We start from the raw sequence: 14,193 nt of genomic DNA, 5'->3' as shown, positions 1-14,193 counted from the left end.
TGAAATACGGTCTTTTGCACCTGTCCCACGACACATTTTTTCAGCGTTGCTGGCTAGCAGTCCAACAAACAACATATAATATGCTCCAGTTATGGTCTTTCACTTCGGAAAGCAGTCCACAGGTATGCCTCCTTGTCTGTGGCAAAAAAAAAGAAAAAAGTGGTCAACACCAACCAATCCCGCAACATGGTCTTCTGTGGTTCGGAGTGCCTTCACTAGACACCCTCCAGTGCTCAGAATGCTCATTCAGTTCTGGGTATGTTGGTGCATCCGTATTTCGTCAACGATAACGAATCTACGCAGAAAGTCAGTCGGATGGCGAAGAATCATCGCCAAGCATTGTGTGCAAGCTTCTTTTCCCATCCGCTTTTAGTCGATAGTCGACGATCACGGCACTCACCATGCGTACGCAGCATTTTCGTGTTCGATTCTTCAAGGAAGATTTTAAGTCTTTCAGTAGAAATGCGTACAGTGTCACCAGTCTCGTGAACACTCATCAGGCTGTAACGAGGCTATAGGCATTCCTCATTGTCATAATCCCTATTGGGCATCTGTTGCATGCTTCAATTTGAGTTCATGTGGGTCATAAGTCATTTCATCAATAAATAAACTGCTTTCAGTGCTTGTGTTGACACCCATCTAACTAAGGTTTGGTACCTGAGGTTTTTCACTTCTTTAACTAGCGATGGTTTATTTGTACCACTGCGTGAAACTATTGCCATCTTTATGACAAGTACTGATATGTTGGCTTCGAACGTATTTGGTCTGTCAACAACGCAGCGCTGCGCTTGAGCTAGAATGAAGGGTGATGCTCCACAGCTGTGACGTCACCACTTGTACTGAAATTTACCAAACTTACCAAAACATATTTATACTTATAATAATCACAACAGACTCATATCCGCAGTTATTTTCGTCACTTTTTATTCAACTCACATCACAATCATTCATCTCTGTACATGTCGGCAGCATGAAATAGAGCAGCTTAGGCTATCAAACTCGTCGGGCGAAAATTATGAATCGCCTTCAGCTAATTTTTTTTATTCTGTGAAACTGCATGTTTCAAATGGGTGGTGCAACCAGTTAACGGTGACTAAGATTGGGTACATCAACAGTAACAAGTAACAATAAAAACAACAAGGCGATGACCGCTTCACGTTGGCGCTGCCTTTGAGGTATGTCCTATTCCAACTTCGAAGTTGCCGCGGGTAACAGCAGTCTGTCTGGTGAGCACTATGGCCGGAGTGGTTGTTGCGTTATGACTTCTCGTGTAAAGCTGTGAAATGCGAGAAGAAAAAAATCACATGAGTGGTCTAGGAAAAGGAGAGTTAGGCGAATTGGAGGCATGAAAATCAGTGATACTCAGTGTGCTTTCAATACCATGGCATTTTATAAATGACAGCTAATTTTCAGGAAATTATGAGTGACACAATGCTGCCTTAGACAACCTAGGAATGTACAAAAAGTGGGCACCTACGCCGCAATGACTTGATCAAGCTTAGAGCTGAATAATTCTTGGGATATTAGGCAACCATTCGAAGCTTTTCATTAAAAAATTATGAATTTTTTTGCAAGCGCTGCCTCCTTCAAATTTTTTGTTTTCTGTAGAGTTATGTGGAAGAGTCATGATGATGTGAAAATTCAAGTAGACTAGGGTGAGTTTAACCGAGCAGACGGTGTTTAGAGGAAGTACATTTAGAGCAAACGTTTTTTTTCGGGACAATGCAAGTCGGCTCGCCGGTGGTAGCTTACCACCTTTTTTTTTTATTCGGAAAGTGTGCCACGAGGCATATGTTTCAAAAAGGAGATCGGGGTGTAAGAGAAAGTAAGAAGTGAAGGCGTTTCGTTCAGAAAGCCGAAAAGTTAATGAATATGTTGATTGTCCAAGCTTACCACTTAGTTCCAGCCGCCATGGTGTCCGCCGCCATATCCGCCACCACCGTATCCACCCCCGCCGTATCCGCCTCCACCATAGCTAGCTCCTCCAAGTCCACCGTAGCCACCGAGGCCCCCTCCAAATCCTCCTCCAAGCCCTCCGCCGCCTCCACTCTTGATGATGATCACCTTGGCGGCCCCACCACCGGCTCCACCGCCGTATCCGCCTCCTCCGAAACCTCCCAAGCCACCGCCGTACCCGCCGCCGCCGAATCCGCCACCGCTGTATCCACCATGTCCTCCACCTCCGTAGCCGCCGCCTCCATATCCTCCCAAGCCGCCCCCGTATCCACCGAGGCCTCCGCCAAGTCCTCCTCCACCGGATGTCTTGCTAACCGTGCGGACCAGGTAGCTGTACGAGGTGCCTCCGCCTCCGTAGCCTCCACCTCCATAGCCGCCGCCGCCGTAGCCTCCGCCTCCATAGCCGCCGCCGCCGTAGCCGCCTCCACCGTGGCCGCCGAAACCGCCACCCAAGCCACCGAGACCACCGCCTCCATATCCACCGCCGCCGTATCCACCTCCACCGAGTCCACCGCCACCGCCGCCTAGGAAGCCTGCCTTAGCTGCGTTGACTAGCAGGAGACCGCAAAACAGGGCCTGCACCAAGTGGGCTTTTCAGCACAGCTGCGCCGCTGGGCGCAATCCTTTCCAGCAAGAGATTTGATGATGATATATCGGTATTGCAGAGAATCTCGCCTTTTTCGAATACTATTAGTATGATGTGCGCTTGCAATCAAGCATATTGTTTTGCCTGATGGGTTTACGTAGAGGTTGCGAAAGGTAAACGGAACAGTCTGTTCTGTTCCAAGTGAAATCATTGCTGCCGAAGGTGAAAAGAACGAACATTCTGCGACCGCGAGAAACCACGCAGGGGACCGCCAACAACCTCTACATTCTACAGTGCTGTCTATTCATTAGGCAGCGCGTAATTTTGTTACATCACAGCCTGCTCAGTCCACTTCTAACGGCACTTGCACCTGTGCTAATTCAGAGCAAAACATAAGGCGGAATCCGTAAAACTTTCCGCCGAACGTCATCATGGAGGAGCAGGACTGCATTCTTATCACTCGACCGCTGCCTTTTATTACAAGAGGCTGCGAAAATAAGTGACACATATGGTAAACTATGTGGTGTTTATCATGCACTGCATGCCCCTCCTCCCGAGATCCCGTACCTTGACGTATTCATTAGGATTGCTTATGCGTAGTCTTACAGAATCAGACCAGTATGAGATATATCACATTGGTCTACTCAATGCCGGCGTTAACAATCCGGAAGATTACGAATAGCAGGTGCACGAAAAGAAAAATTGTTCATTTCAATGCGGGCCGTTTACAGACTTTCCGACTTCTACTTGGAATGCACCACATAACACAAATTCTCAGCGAATTCGTTTAAAATGAAACAGTTTTTCCTGTTTTTCAAATACAAGAACATCGCTGTTCACCTTCTTCATGTCCTTGCGTGGAAGATATGATCTCCATCATGCTAACAACATGCCATCTTTGCTGTGTTTTTTACTTGGCAAAAATATCCTCTAGCTCGTGTCTTTTAGCTGCACCGAAGGGTGCGCTCTTGTGAGTGACGGTCACCTCGTGCCCACTGCATGTCAACATCCTCCTTTCTTTATGTGTTCCTTGTCGGCTTATCTGACTTTTCGGCGCTTAATGCGTGCCAAGCCTCGTGCGCATGACTACAACTTTGCGTCCAAGCGCAGCTGGGCACACAAACGCGACGAAACGGGACTGCTCGAGCGGCAGGCGCTCGTGTTTCCCCGTAACCTCCGGCCCGAACTCACCGTGGACTTCATGGTGCTCCTGGTTGTGCCTTGCTTTGGGAGCAAGCTGCGTTATGCCCGGCGATCGAACCGCCAGGCCCTTTTATACGGCCGGAAAGCACCTCGTCTGGAGGGCAAGGACAAACGTTGGTGCGAGGAGGGCAGCAGGACATCGCGCCTCTCTCTCTTTGAAAGGGAACGCGGGTAGCAAGACACAAAGCGGCACGCAACAGCGGCAGGGCTGCATCATCAGAGGAAGCGGAACAGGACGACCTCGGCGAGGGTAGGGCCCCCTCTCAGGACCTGTCTGCAGAGCGGAGCTGCCACGCACGGTGCTTGTACCATCCCAAAACGGTTCTGTCGTTGGTTTCGCTTTCCGCTTCTTTGCACAGGGGACGCTGGCTCTGAAAAACTACGGAGTAATCAGGTGGGATGAAGTGTGGAATCATCGAGCTAACGGTGTACATTACGCGGAGAACGAGAACGCCGGCGCGATTCCTGAACGATAATTACTAATCCACAATATCCCGCGTTGCGTCTGCCTGCACCACCTCCTAGGCAATGGTAAGAGGCTGGCTTCTGGCGTCCCGCAGGAGTGTTAGTTAATTTTATTTACTTATTTTTATTCTCAGATCCTGCGGTCTCAAGGAGACCAAGCAGGTGTGCATGTTTGTATAATTTCTTTTCATTCATATTGAAGATTACATATGCTCTTGTGCTTGACATATATGCAACAAATAGGGAAAAAGGGAACAAAAATTAAAAAGTTGGCACTTCAGTACTGAAAAAGGATGGCCTTCACGCATTTAGAACAAATATGAACTCACGTAGGCAACCCCAGAGAATCATCAAAGTATCATGAAAGAGACAATAAACTTGGAACGCCGCTGTGATTTCTTATTGAGTATGACATACTTATCGGCACCCACGAGCGCGTCGTGAACTCTAAGGGAGCGAATGCGGTACCGCCTTCCTACAGACGCTCCACAAACCTGTGTGGAGTCACTTGCGTTTTTAATCCTGATCGAGTACTCGAATCCAATTTGGATTTGCATTTAGTAGCTCGGTGTCTTCTTTTCCCGCAGAGGGCAAGCAATTTTTGCCTCAGTGGTTTGTAGTGTTTAATGTTCCGCAATTCCGCAACTACACGTAGGCTGTGAGCGACAATATTTTAACGTGAAAATTAGGCAACCCGCAGAGAAGATTAGTTGTACTAAAATGCTTCCATATTAAATGTATGCCGTGTGCGAGAAGGATAACATTTTTCTCGTTCAGTAGCAAAATTTCTTATCACTATTACTTAAAGTGAACGTTTTGAAGGCAAAAAAGCGCAACATGCGGTCACAATCCCTAGCCCTAATTCGAGGTTTAAAGGCGGCCGCCGCACTAGAGTGTCACTGGTCTCATTCAGACTTAACAATGTGACTGGCGGGAGGGGGCCGAGCATATTAAGCCGCAACGTTCTATGACGCGTATACTTCCATATGGCCAGCTTCGCTCTAGTATCTTTGAATTTTTTACTCTTTCGCAACATTCGCTGTTGCTTTGCTAGCAGCGCTTTTAAAGTGCGTGAATCTCAGATATTGTACTGAGCTTACAGATCTTATATTCCGTACTGCGCCAGCGCCATTGTGAAACTGAGGCTGGCCTGCATACTTTGCATCGTCCTAATATATTTATATAAGTACATACTGCAGACCATGGTTAGATCCAGGAAGAAATAACTCAGGCGTTGAAGTGGACAATGCAAGTTATATACCGGGCGTTTGCTGAAGCTAACACTTTCAACAATTCCCAAAATGGGGGGTGTTTGAAATCAAGAATACTTTCAGGAACGCAATTTTAATAAGGGCGTAGGCCAGTTGCTTACGCTAGCATACTAATTAGTTTGTTAATTGACCAAGCATAACCAGTTCACTTTTAGTTGACTTAGTGTGGGGGTTAGCGATAAGACGAGTTCGTGGCCACGTACAAGACAATGGGGTGTCAGTTTTTGAAACGGCGAAAAGGTAGTTCTCTAAAGCTCTTGTCGAAGAATTGCCGCGCAACACGAACTAGCCCTTATTCTTACCGCCGCCTAAAGCAATAGCTCTAAAGCTGTGCAGCCTGGAAAAATCAGTCGCTTTTTTCCGCACGAAACCTTAATTGAGCGCATGAGGTGCGCATGACGCCCACTGCTAACACAACGTCCGCTTGAGGCGTGTTGCTGCGGCTCAGCGCTAAATTCGGACTGCCTGCGCTATTCTACCGTGTTATGCACTTTCTTTTGCTTCGTCACTTGGGTCTAAGTCTGTCGGCTGGGGTTTTTCTGTCTCTTGGTGCTTCCTCCCTTGGGCACAGTAACTGCAATGTGCTCTCCGCCGTTCAAACTTTCCTTTCAGACACGAAACGGCTGCCGTCCTAAACTCGCATACGCGCAATACGCGATTTTCCTAGGCCCTTAACGTCCGGATTAGAGCTTCCGCTCTGAAAACTGATTCGACATCGCCTTGTCCTTGGCTACGAACTTGCCATAATTGGCATTAACCACCAGACTGTCTTAATTACGAAGTTATTTTTTATTTTTATTTTATTTATGAATACTGTCAACCCTCATTAGGGAGGGAAAATGAAGAAAAAATGCATATATAACAAAGAATGAACAAGCCACTTCGAGCATACAATACAAGAGAGCATAGAAACGCAATACAATTCACGCCACTGTAGAGCCACCTGCTATACAAAAAGAAATATTGACAATCAGTTACGCGCACATCTACAAGAATCCCATGCCTAGACGGAATCCCCAAGTGCATTCAGGAATGCCGCTACACCTGTAGATTCAGCAACGTGAGCGGGCAGTTTATTCCAGTGTTCAATAGCATCCGGAAAGAATGAGCAGCGAAAGACGTTAGTTCGGGTAAAGTATGGCCGATCGCTTTGTGGTGATTAAGGTGGGAGCTCAGTCTACCTGGAGGCTGCAGATATTTTTCTTTATTGATGTTAATTTCATTGTGAATGATTTGGTAAAGTACTTTTGATCTCTGCTTTTTACGTCTTTTTTCTTATGTTTGTAGACTGCATGAGTTTAACATTTCCGTTACCGAATCTGTTTTCCTATATTTTGAACAAATAAATCTCGCCGCACGTCTTTGAACCTGTTCTATTTCCGTTGAAAGAATCTTCTGGTGAGGAGACCATACTACAGATGCATATTCTAGGGAAGGCTGTATGAGAGATTTGTATGCTAAAAGTTTGACATCTTGTAATAATATTTATTAAATATTAGTTGATAACCTGGCTAGTTAATATCTTTTTCTCTGTAACTGACGATCGGTGCATCCGAGAATATGTTTCTAACAGACTTTCTAATTCAAACCACCTTGTTTTTATGAATTTTCGAAAGTGGTTATTGGTTATTGCGGTTTAATGTCCCAAAGCAACTCAGGCTATGAGGGACGCCGTAGTGGAGGGTTCCGGATAATATTGACCATATTGACCACCTGGGGTTCTTTAACGTGCACTGACATCGCACAGCACACGGGCCTCTAGAATTTCGCCTCCATCGAAATCCGGCTGCCGCGGCCGGGATCGCCGTAACCACTGGGCCGAGCGCTGTAACCTCTGAGCCACCGCGGCGGGGCGAATTTTCGAAATGGCTCGCTGAAACGCCCGGTCGATACTTTCGATGTCTCCACTTGTTTTCCCAAGTTTGATGTCTAAATTAGCCCGAGTTTTACTCCTTGAAAACGCGGACCACACAGTGACGATACTGCGCAGTGCGCCGCAAAGGAAGCGGCTCCTCGTGCTTTGAGGTGTTGGCAGTAGAGCACTGCACGGGCCTCAATCTGAGGCCCAAGCCCGGCCCGGGCCCGAGACCTGTAGCCCGAGCCCGGCCCAGGCCCGCGGCTTCAAGCCCGGGCCCGGCCCAGGCCCGCTAAATTATCGCTCTAGCGAGCCCGGCCCGGCCCGTGAATCCCGGAGTGAAGCCCAGCCCGGGCCCGGCCCGGCCCGTTTCGCATTAACGCTTGAGATTTACTGCTCACTCTGAGTAAACAGACTGCTACTAGACCGATAAGAAACTGGCCGACAAAGGTTCTGAAACCACAGTTTGGCTTGCAGAAAGATGGTTCTTTTTTAACCAAGAAGGAAGTGATTAAGAGCAGTGCTCGCCAGGCCCTCTTTTGGACAGTGATCTCATGTAGGTGCGCAAAGATAAACTCGGAAGTTCCGACAGCCAAATAAAAAGGGCTGCATACGCGCGTAATAGATTACTTTGCATTCCCCCATGGGAATATTTTGGGAATCAGTTATATTTTGCCACCTGCGAAGTATAAACATTAAAGCTGCCTAGCAAGCAGTGGGATGACATTTTTCTAGTGAACGCGATCTCACAGGTTGAATTCATAGCCTAACTGGTCGCCTTTCAGCAGAAACGAAAAGCTAAAAGGCTTGAGTATTTCACGGTGTGCGTTTTGTAGACTATAAGCGTCCTAAACTAATATTTTCTTCGCGAATGCATTTTTAATAGTGTATGGGTATGTTTTGGGATGACGAACGATCAATGGCCAATCAAGACCGGTTGAATTTTACTCTTACTGGTGGAGCAGAAGATAACGCGTGAACCACGTGGTAACTTAGAGGGCAAAACACTTGTCATGACAACCAGGCTGAAGAAGCGAGGAGGAATAGATGTGGTTATGAGATGAGATTTATAAACTCTCGCGACCTTTTGTGGCTATTTCATTTACGAGACTATACGAGACCTTTCGGTAAGCTGATCAAAAAGAAAACCAAACGCGCTTTAGTTTGTGAATTTTCTCACATGAGAAAAATATAGCTATAACATAAAAGCTATGTTTTGGGGGCTAAAGGGCACAAGGGGAGTCAGGCTTTGAGAGACACCGAAGCAGAGGGCTCCGGATCATTTCGACCACCTGGGTTTCTTCAACGATCAATGATACTGCAAAGTACATGGCTGTCACGCTTGCCGCCTAAATAGAAATACGGCCGCCGAGGCTATAGGAGCAAACCCTGGTTCCCCGGCTCAGTAATTAAGCGCCTTGACCACTAAGCCACCGCGGCGTGGAAATAAGGAAATAAATAAGTCAATGAATAAAGCTTACTTTTTTCTCAGCACGTACTATAACCCATACCTCAACCGTGACGCTGCTTCAATCCAACAGTTGTATACTTCACTCTGCAATAGTGAATGAATAGTCGGACACCTGCCGTTTCTGTACGGACCCAAGCTCGACTCGGGTCCACAACTTTAAGCCCGAGCCCGGCCCGGGCCCGCAACTTCAGGCCCGGGCCCGGCCCAGGCCCGGCAAAGCCGGGCCGGGCCCGGGCTTTCGGGCCGGCCCGAGCCCGTGCAGTGCACTAGTTGGCAGTATGCGCACGCAACTCGATGTCTTCAAGGAGTGGGTCGCAGCTCGCTGAAAGAGGTTATAAACTCAGGAATACTGCTCTCATAAGTTGGCTGAGCTCCGAAGCAAGGTGCGCCTTGATTGGCGAAGGATTGTTCAACTTCAGCAACTTTTAAAGACACTGAGGAAAACTTCATCCCATAATTAATGGTGAGAAAAAATGGATTCTCTGTTTCTTTTTTTATGTATGTTGACGTTTGTCCGACAGAAAAAGACGCATTTATCGGCCAGAAAAATCGATTAAAAAATCTTCTCTCCAGTCGATTGAACCCCTTGTCGTCCTTACTGAAAATGACGGGTTGCCACCATTAGAAGTGAATGGTGGTGTAGCGTAGGCTCTGGGATCCGCGCTAAGATATTCCTCTCGACGCACACATTTTACTTCCGAAATCGGCTAGTGATGGCGTCTCGTGTATTCCATTTCTTTGCCTTTTCTAGCCTATGAAAGTTCAGTTTTCAGTGAGAGTGTTTCCGTTCTCGACACATAGACACAGGCCAACTTCTATTTGTCCTTAGTGTATCTTTAAGACTCTTATCCGACGTTCACAACATGTAAAGCGCCTTATTATAGCTGAAAATTTTAGGACAATCGCGACCTGTCCAAGATATGTTCCTCAATGTGATCTTTCTTGCGTTGAATATGCTGCTAAGCACGCTTTATCATAGGGGAAGCAACAACAAGAGTGCTGCGAGATGGCACTTTAATGCTCGCTTTCGTGTCATATAAATGCACGAATACAAATCTCGTGGGTTATGCGACGGCGACGAAGAAACGTTCACAAGCCAAAACAATAACGCTAGAAGACTCCTGTACAAAAGCAGGGAAGCGGTGTCCTTCCTTTATTTTGTGCTGTAATTTTTATGCATCCTAACCAGTAAGCTTAACAGAAAAAGCTTATAAGTTCAGAAGTGCTTTCGATGAGCACGTTAAAATTTTTGCATTTCTTTGACGGGAGGTGACCACAAGCATTGTGACCAAACGTACTGCAATCCATATAAAAACATGCCGAGACATTTCCTCCTTTTCACGTGACTGACAGAACAGCGGTGGTCGACGCCTCCATGTCTGCTCGAGCCTGAGCCCAACTTGCAAATGATTACTTCCGTGGATGGTTATCGCGCCTCAGATGCTAAAATTAACATAGGCGCTTGTTTCATCCTGACGTGCGAAAGAAGGCAGTCTTCTGCTCTCACGGGTAGTTGTCGCGGCTCACAATTAAAAAAAAAAGCATGCAGCCACGCTCGTTCTGCCGCGAGATGCGGAATAAGAACGCAGTCGCTCGTTCATTCAGACGTCCCTGACTCTCGCAGGTGATAAAAAGCGGTAGGGTTTAAACGTAGTTAGTCCCAGTAGACGTGCGAAAGCATCTGTTCAGCCTGGTTGGCTCATGGTTTTGCTTGGGTGGGTTGTCGGCACGTCTGGCGAAGATAAGCTATGATCGGGGTTAAGCTGTCTGATCTGTTGGCGCCGCAGATGAAAATTGATGAAGATGGGAATGTGCAGTGCACAACGCGAGAGTGTGTTGCAGTTTAACACGAGGCGTGAGCAGCTGCATCGACAGCATAGTCTTTGTGGTCTATAAAACAATGTTCAATTGTTCCAGGCACATTGCACAATTTTTTAAGAGCGTACGTTGTTGGTCTAGTCGGTCAATCATGGCAAATAAAAGGGGGTACTGCGCACAAAAAGACACGGACAAGAAGGTAAGTCGCGAGTCTGCGCTTGTTGTGTTACCTTCTTGTCCGTGTCTTTTTGTGCGCAGTACCCCCTTTTATTTACCACATTTCACAGGCGGCAGCTTACAGAAGACACAAAAATATTTCTCCTATCGACACACGTGTTGGCAGGTAGAGTTTATAGAAAAATGTTTTTGTGCGATGAGAAGTTGGCATTTTACGCACTCGCTTTAAAACATCATGACCCGTGAGCCCAAAATAGACAGAACGATACAGTGGGTGCGGGAAGAGCGTCGTTATCAAATCCCTGTGTAGATTTTTGCGCGAAATTGAATATAAGTACTCATTTCAAAACCGAACTGTCAAAAACCGCACGGAGGCATAAACTTCCGCATAAAGCCTAGAAATAGGGCCATTTAGTAAAATTGGAAGAAGCTACTAAGTTCAGAAATAGTCATGAAGTTAACCTGCAAGAATGCTCTAATAATCGGAAGGGAAAATCACGAAAAAAGAAGAAACGGGCAACCATCTGTCTCACATACAGGTGCTCTAGGCCCAGTCCCCCTGCACAAACAGACCTGAAAAGGTTCTCAGGCCGCATGGGCTCAAATTTAGAAGACCAAATAAACGTTCCAAGTATACGATGGAAACGCTGCATGTAATGTCTGGCGCAGTGAAGGACCTGGAGTACGTAAGAAATTGTTGTTGCCAGAAAGGTGTTGCAAGCCTGGACTCGACCAAAAATTGAAAGCCGATGCGGAACAAAATTCGAAGCATAACGCTCAACGGCCGGAACCCGCTCTCTCCAGTAATGCGCACTCGATTTTAAGGCATGAAGTGGAACACCAAGATATTTAAGAGGCACACAAGACCATTCTATTCCAGCGTACAGAGGCGGAGTTCTGCCCCATGAACCAAACCATAGGCCAGAAGTTTTGAAGCGATTCATTAAAGCACCAGAAACGACGCCAAACCGATCTATCATGGACAACACATCATCAATGTTGGACTTGTGAATGCAGAAAAATGCAAGATCGTCAGAGTATGCTAGCAATTTTACTTAATTACCCAAAACAGGGAACCCATGGTTGTTACTGTTGCTCAAAACACACAAGCAAAGCGGTTCCAGGCAAAGAGCAAAAAGTAGAGGAGACATCGGACAGCCTTGCTTCACGGAAGAGAGGATTGGCACGGGGTTCAAAAGCTGGCCATTAATAATTAATCGTGTTGAACAGCTGCTGCAGCAAAGTTGTACCCCCTTAAGTACAAGACCTCACGTTTGCTCGCTCTAGACCTGAAAACAGAAATGAATGGCGAACACGGTAAGATGCTTTCTCAAGGTCGATCTTAATCAGAGCAAGCTGCTCATGAGAGCTGGCCGGAGGAACATTCAAGAATTGTACGCGTAGTGTGAGCATTACTTTGAATGGAACGACCTCTGAAACCGCACGTCTGGTGAGATCAAATGAGTACCGACATTGCGAATTGAAGACGGCATTGCGAATTTCGAATAGTTTTATAGACTGCGAAGACGCGATTTTGTTTTGGGATGCGCTGCAGAGGACGCTACAGAAAGATTTTCTCCTAAATTTCTACAGTGTGCGCTACCTTGTTGTTTCCCAAGCTGTCTCGAAACCCTATGATATGATTCTTCTGAGTGGACTCCATAGCCTTTAGAAAAAACACATGCAAGACCGCAACGGTGAACCTGTTGTTTCGCCCAGAATTCATTTTAGCCGAATGTTGCTGCAGGTAAGGGACATTTACGAAGAATTAGACTTTTTACCGGATTTGTTTGCTCTACTGATGCGGTGCATATCCTTGCATGCCTTTTAGTTGTTTTCTATGAAGTTTTTTCCACGTAGCGCCTACCTAGGAGCTCTGTAAATAGTATTTTTGTGTGTACATATATATATATATATATATATATATATATATATCTTTTCTGTACATAACCATGTAGAACTAATAGCATTAAAAGAAAAGGTAGCAAAGCGCTCTCGTGCAGCGGCCTGCGAAGCTGATCTGAACCCCACCGCGGCAATATTTATTTTATTTGTGCACCTTATTATATTTCTCCCGGCAATGTGAAGGAGACGAACCTTAAAACCCATTTTTATTACACAGCAGACCGGAAATATGCTTACCAGTTTTATCATATTGTCACGTTGCAGTGGCGGCAGTCCAGCGGTCAGGAAGACAGCAATAAGACTTTCAAACGAAGCTCTTTATTTGGGCTCACTTGCGCCCGGAAGAGAACTGAATCACTCGGCGGCAGCGTAAGCAACAAACGTGCTCGTCAGTCGTCGAACTACGAATGCCCGGCGCTCGCGGCATCGCTCAATTTAAAGCCTGCAAGGAAACTTCGAGATAACAGGTCAAGATCATCTACAGTAAACTGGAAGAAACGTAGACGCAGCTCTTCAATGCTATGATCAATCGAGATTAGTCCGGTCGCTTCTCGCGTCACGAACAAAGATCATAACACCCCTTTCCTGCGGCCTTGAGCGCGAACGAACGGACACTACAATAATACGTGGCAATATCCCAACGGAACGCATGTAAGGCACGAATATTCGCGCTCAGCGAACGAACCAACACGGCCAACGCTGTTGCCTTTCGCCGCATGGATGAAACGTAATATCCCAGGTTGGTTTCCAAGCCGCAAGAATTACACACTACGTGAATTAACTAGCAATGTGCTTAACAGAATTTCCACCTCGGTAGTTCATCGATAAGCTTGTTTTCGAATAATCGTGTCCAGTTACGCGGCCGATGCCAGCCGAGACCATCGGCAAAGATGCCGATGAGGTTAGGCTCTCATTCTTCGCTGTCAACTCCTTATACCTCACGGATATTACTTGCCTGGAAGGTGAGATGCTTGTGTCCTCATGCACCACGACATATTTTCCACTTCGTTCCTAAGCACTCAATCGCAAGCAACACCCCACCTACTTCAGCCGGCGTGAAGAAGGCCTAATGCCAGATCCTTCCGTCGCTTGCTGTGAGGAAGTAAGCATTTTTCAGCATTTTGATAACTTTAAGAATTTTCAAACAAGCAACCACTGAACGTACACGGGACACTCATTCGTCGACGGGAACAAACATCTTTTCGGCAGGCGGCGCTTTGCAGCATAAAAAAACACCATGTGCACAATCCCCGTGTGCTTCTTTCGATACCTGGCATCAGGAAGAAGATAGACTTATCGCCGACAAAACTACAAGTCACCCTTGAATATTTACATGAGCACCATGCAAACCGGGTGCACGTTTACACCGACGGCTCAGTGAACCCTATCTCTTCTTCTGGCTCCGTCGTCATACCCGCAAGCACTACAGAAATTAGAGTTAGGACAGGTCACCGCACTTCTTCGACGGGTGCAGAACTCACCGCTC

General features: G+C 46.7%; 1 protein-coding gene across 1 annotated transcript; it reads right to left on the bottom strand.

Moving 5' to 3' along the window:
- Positions 1-1,013: 1,013 nt before the first annotated feature.
- On the bottom strand, positions 1,014-3,745 carry LOC149351556 (uncharacterized). The gene is made up of 3 exons (XM_089577055.1): positions 3,734-3,745; positions 1,894-2,532; positions 1,014-1,276 (listed from the first exon to the last, which is right to left on the bottom strand). Exons 1-2 carry the CDS (start codon positions 3,743-3,745, stop codon positions 1,897-1,899), a joined length of 648 nt encoding a protein of 215 aa, XP_089433181.1. The 3' UTR covers positions 1,014-1,276; positions 1,894-1,896.
- Between the last annotated feature and the right edge of the window lie 10,448 nt (positions 3,746-14,193).

This window comes from Amblyomma mixtum, chromosome 3 (genome assembly GCF_055824585.1).
Source record: "Amblyomma mixtum isolate Tamu chromosome 3, ASM5582458v1, whole genome shotgun sequence".
Taxonomy (NCBI): Eukaryota; Metazoa; Arthropoda; class Arachnida; order Ixodida; family Ixodidae; genus Amblyomma; species Amblyomma mixtum.
Note: the sequence above shows the minus strand (reverse complement) of the source record. Positions and strands in the feature narration are given on the sequence as shown.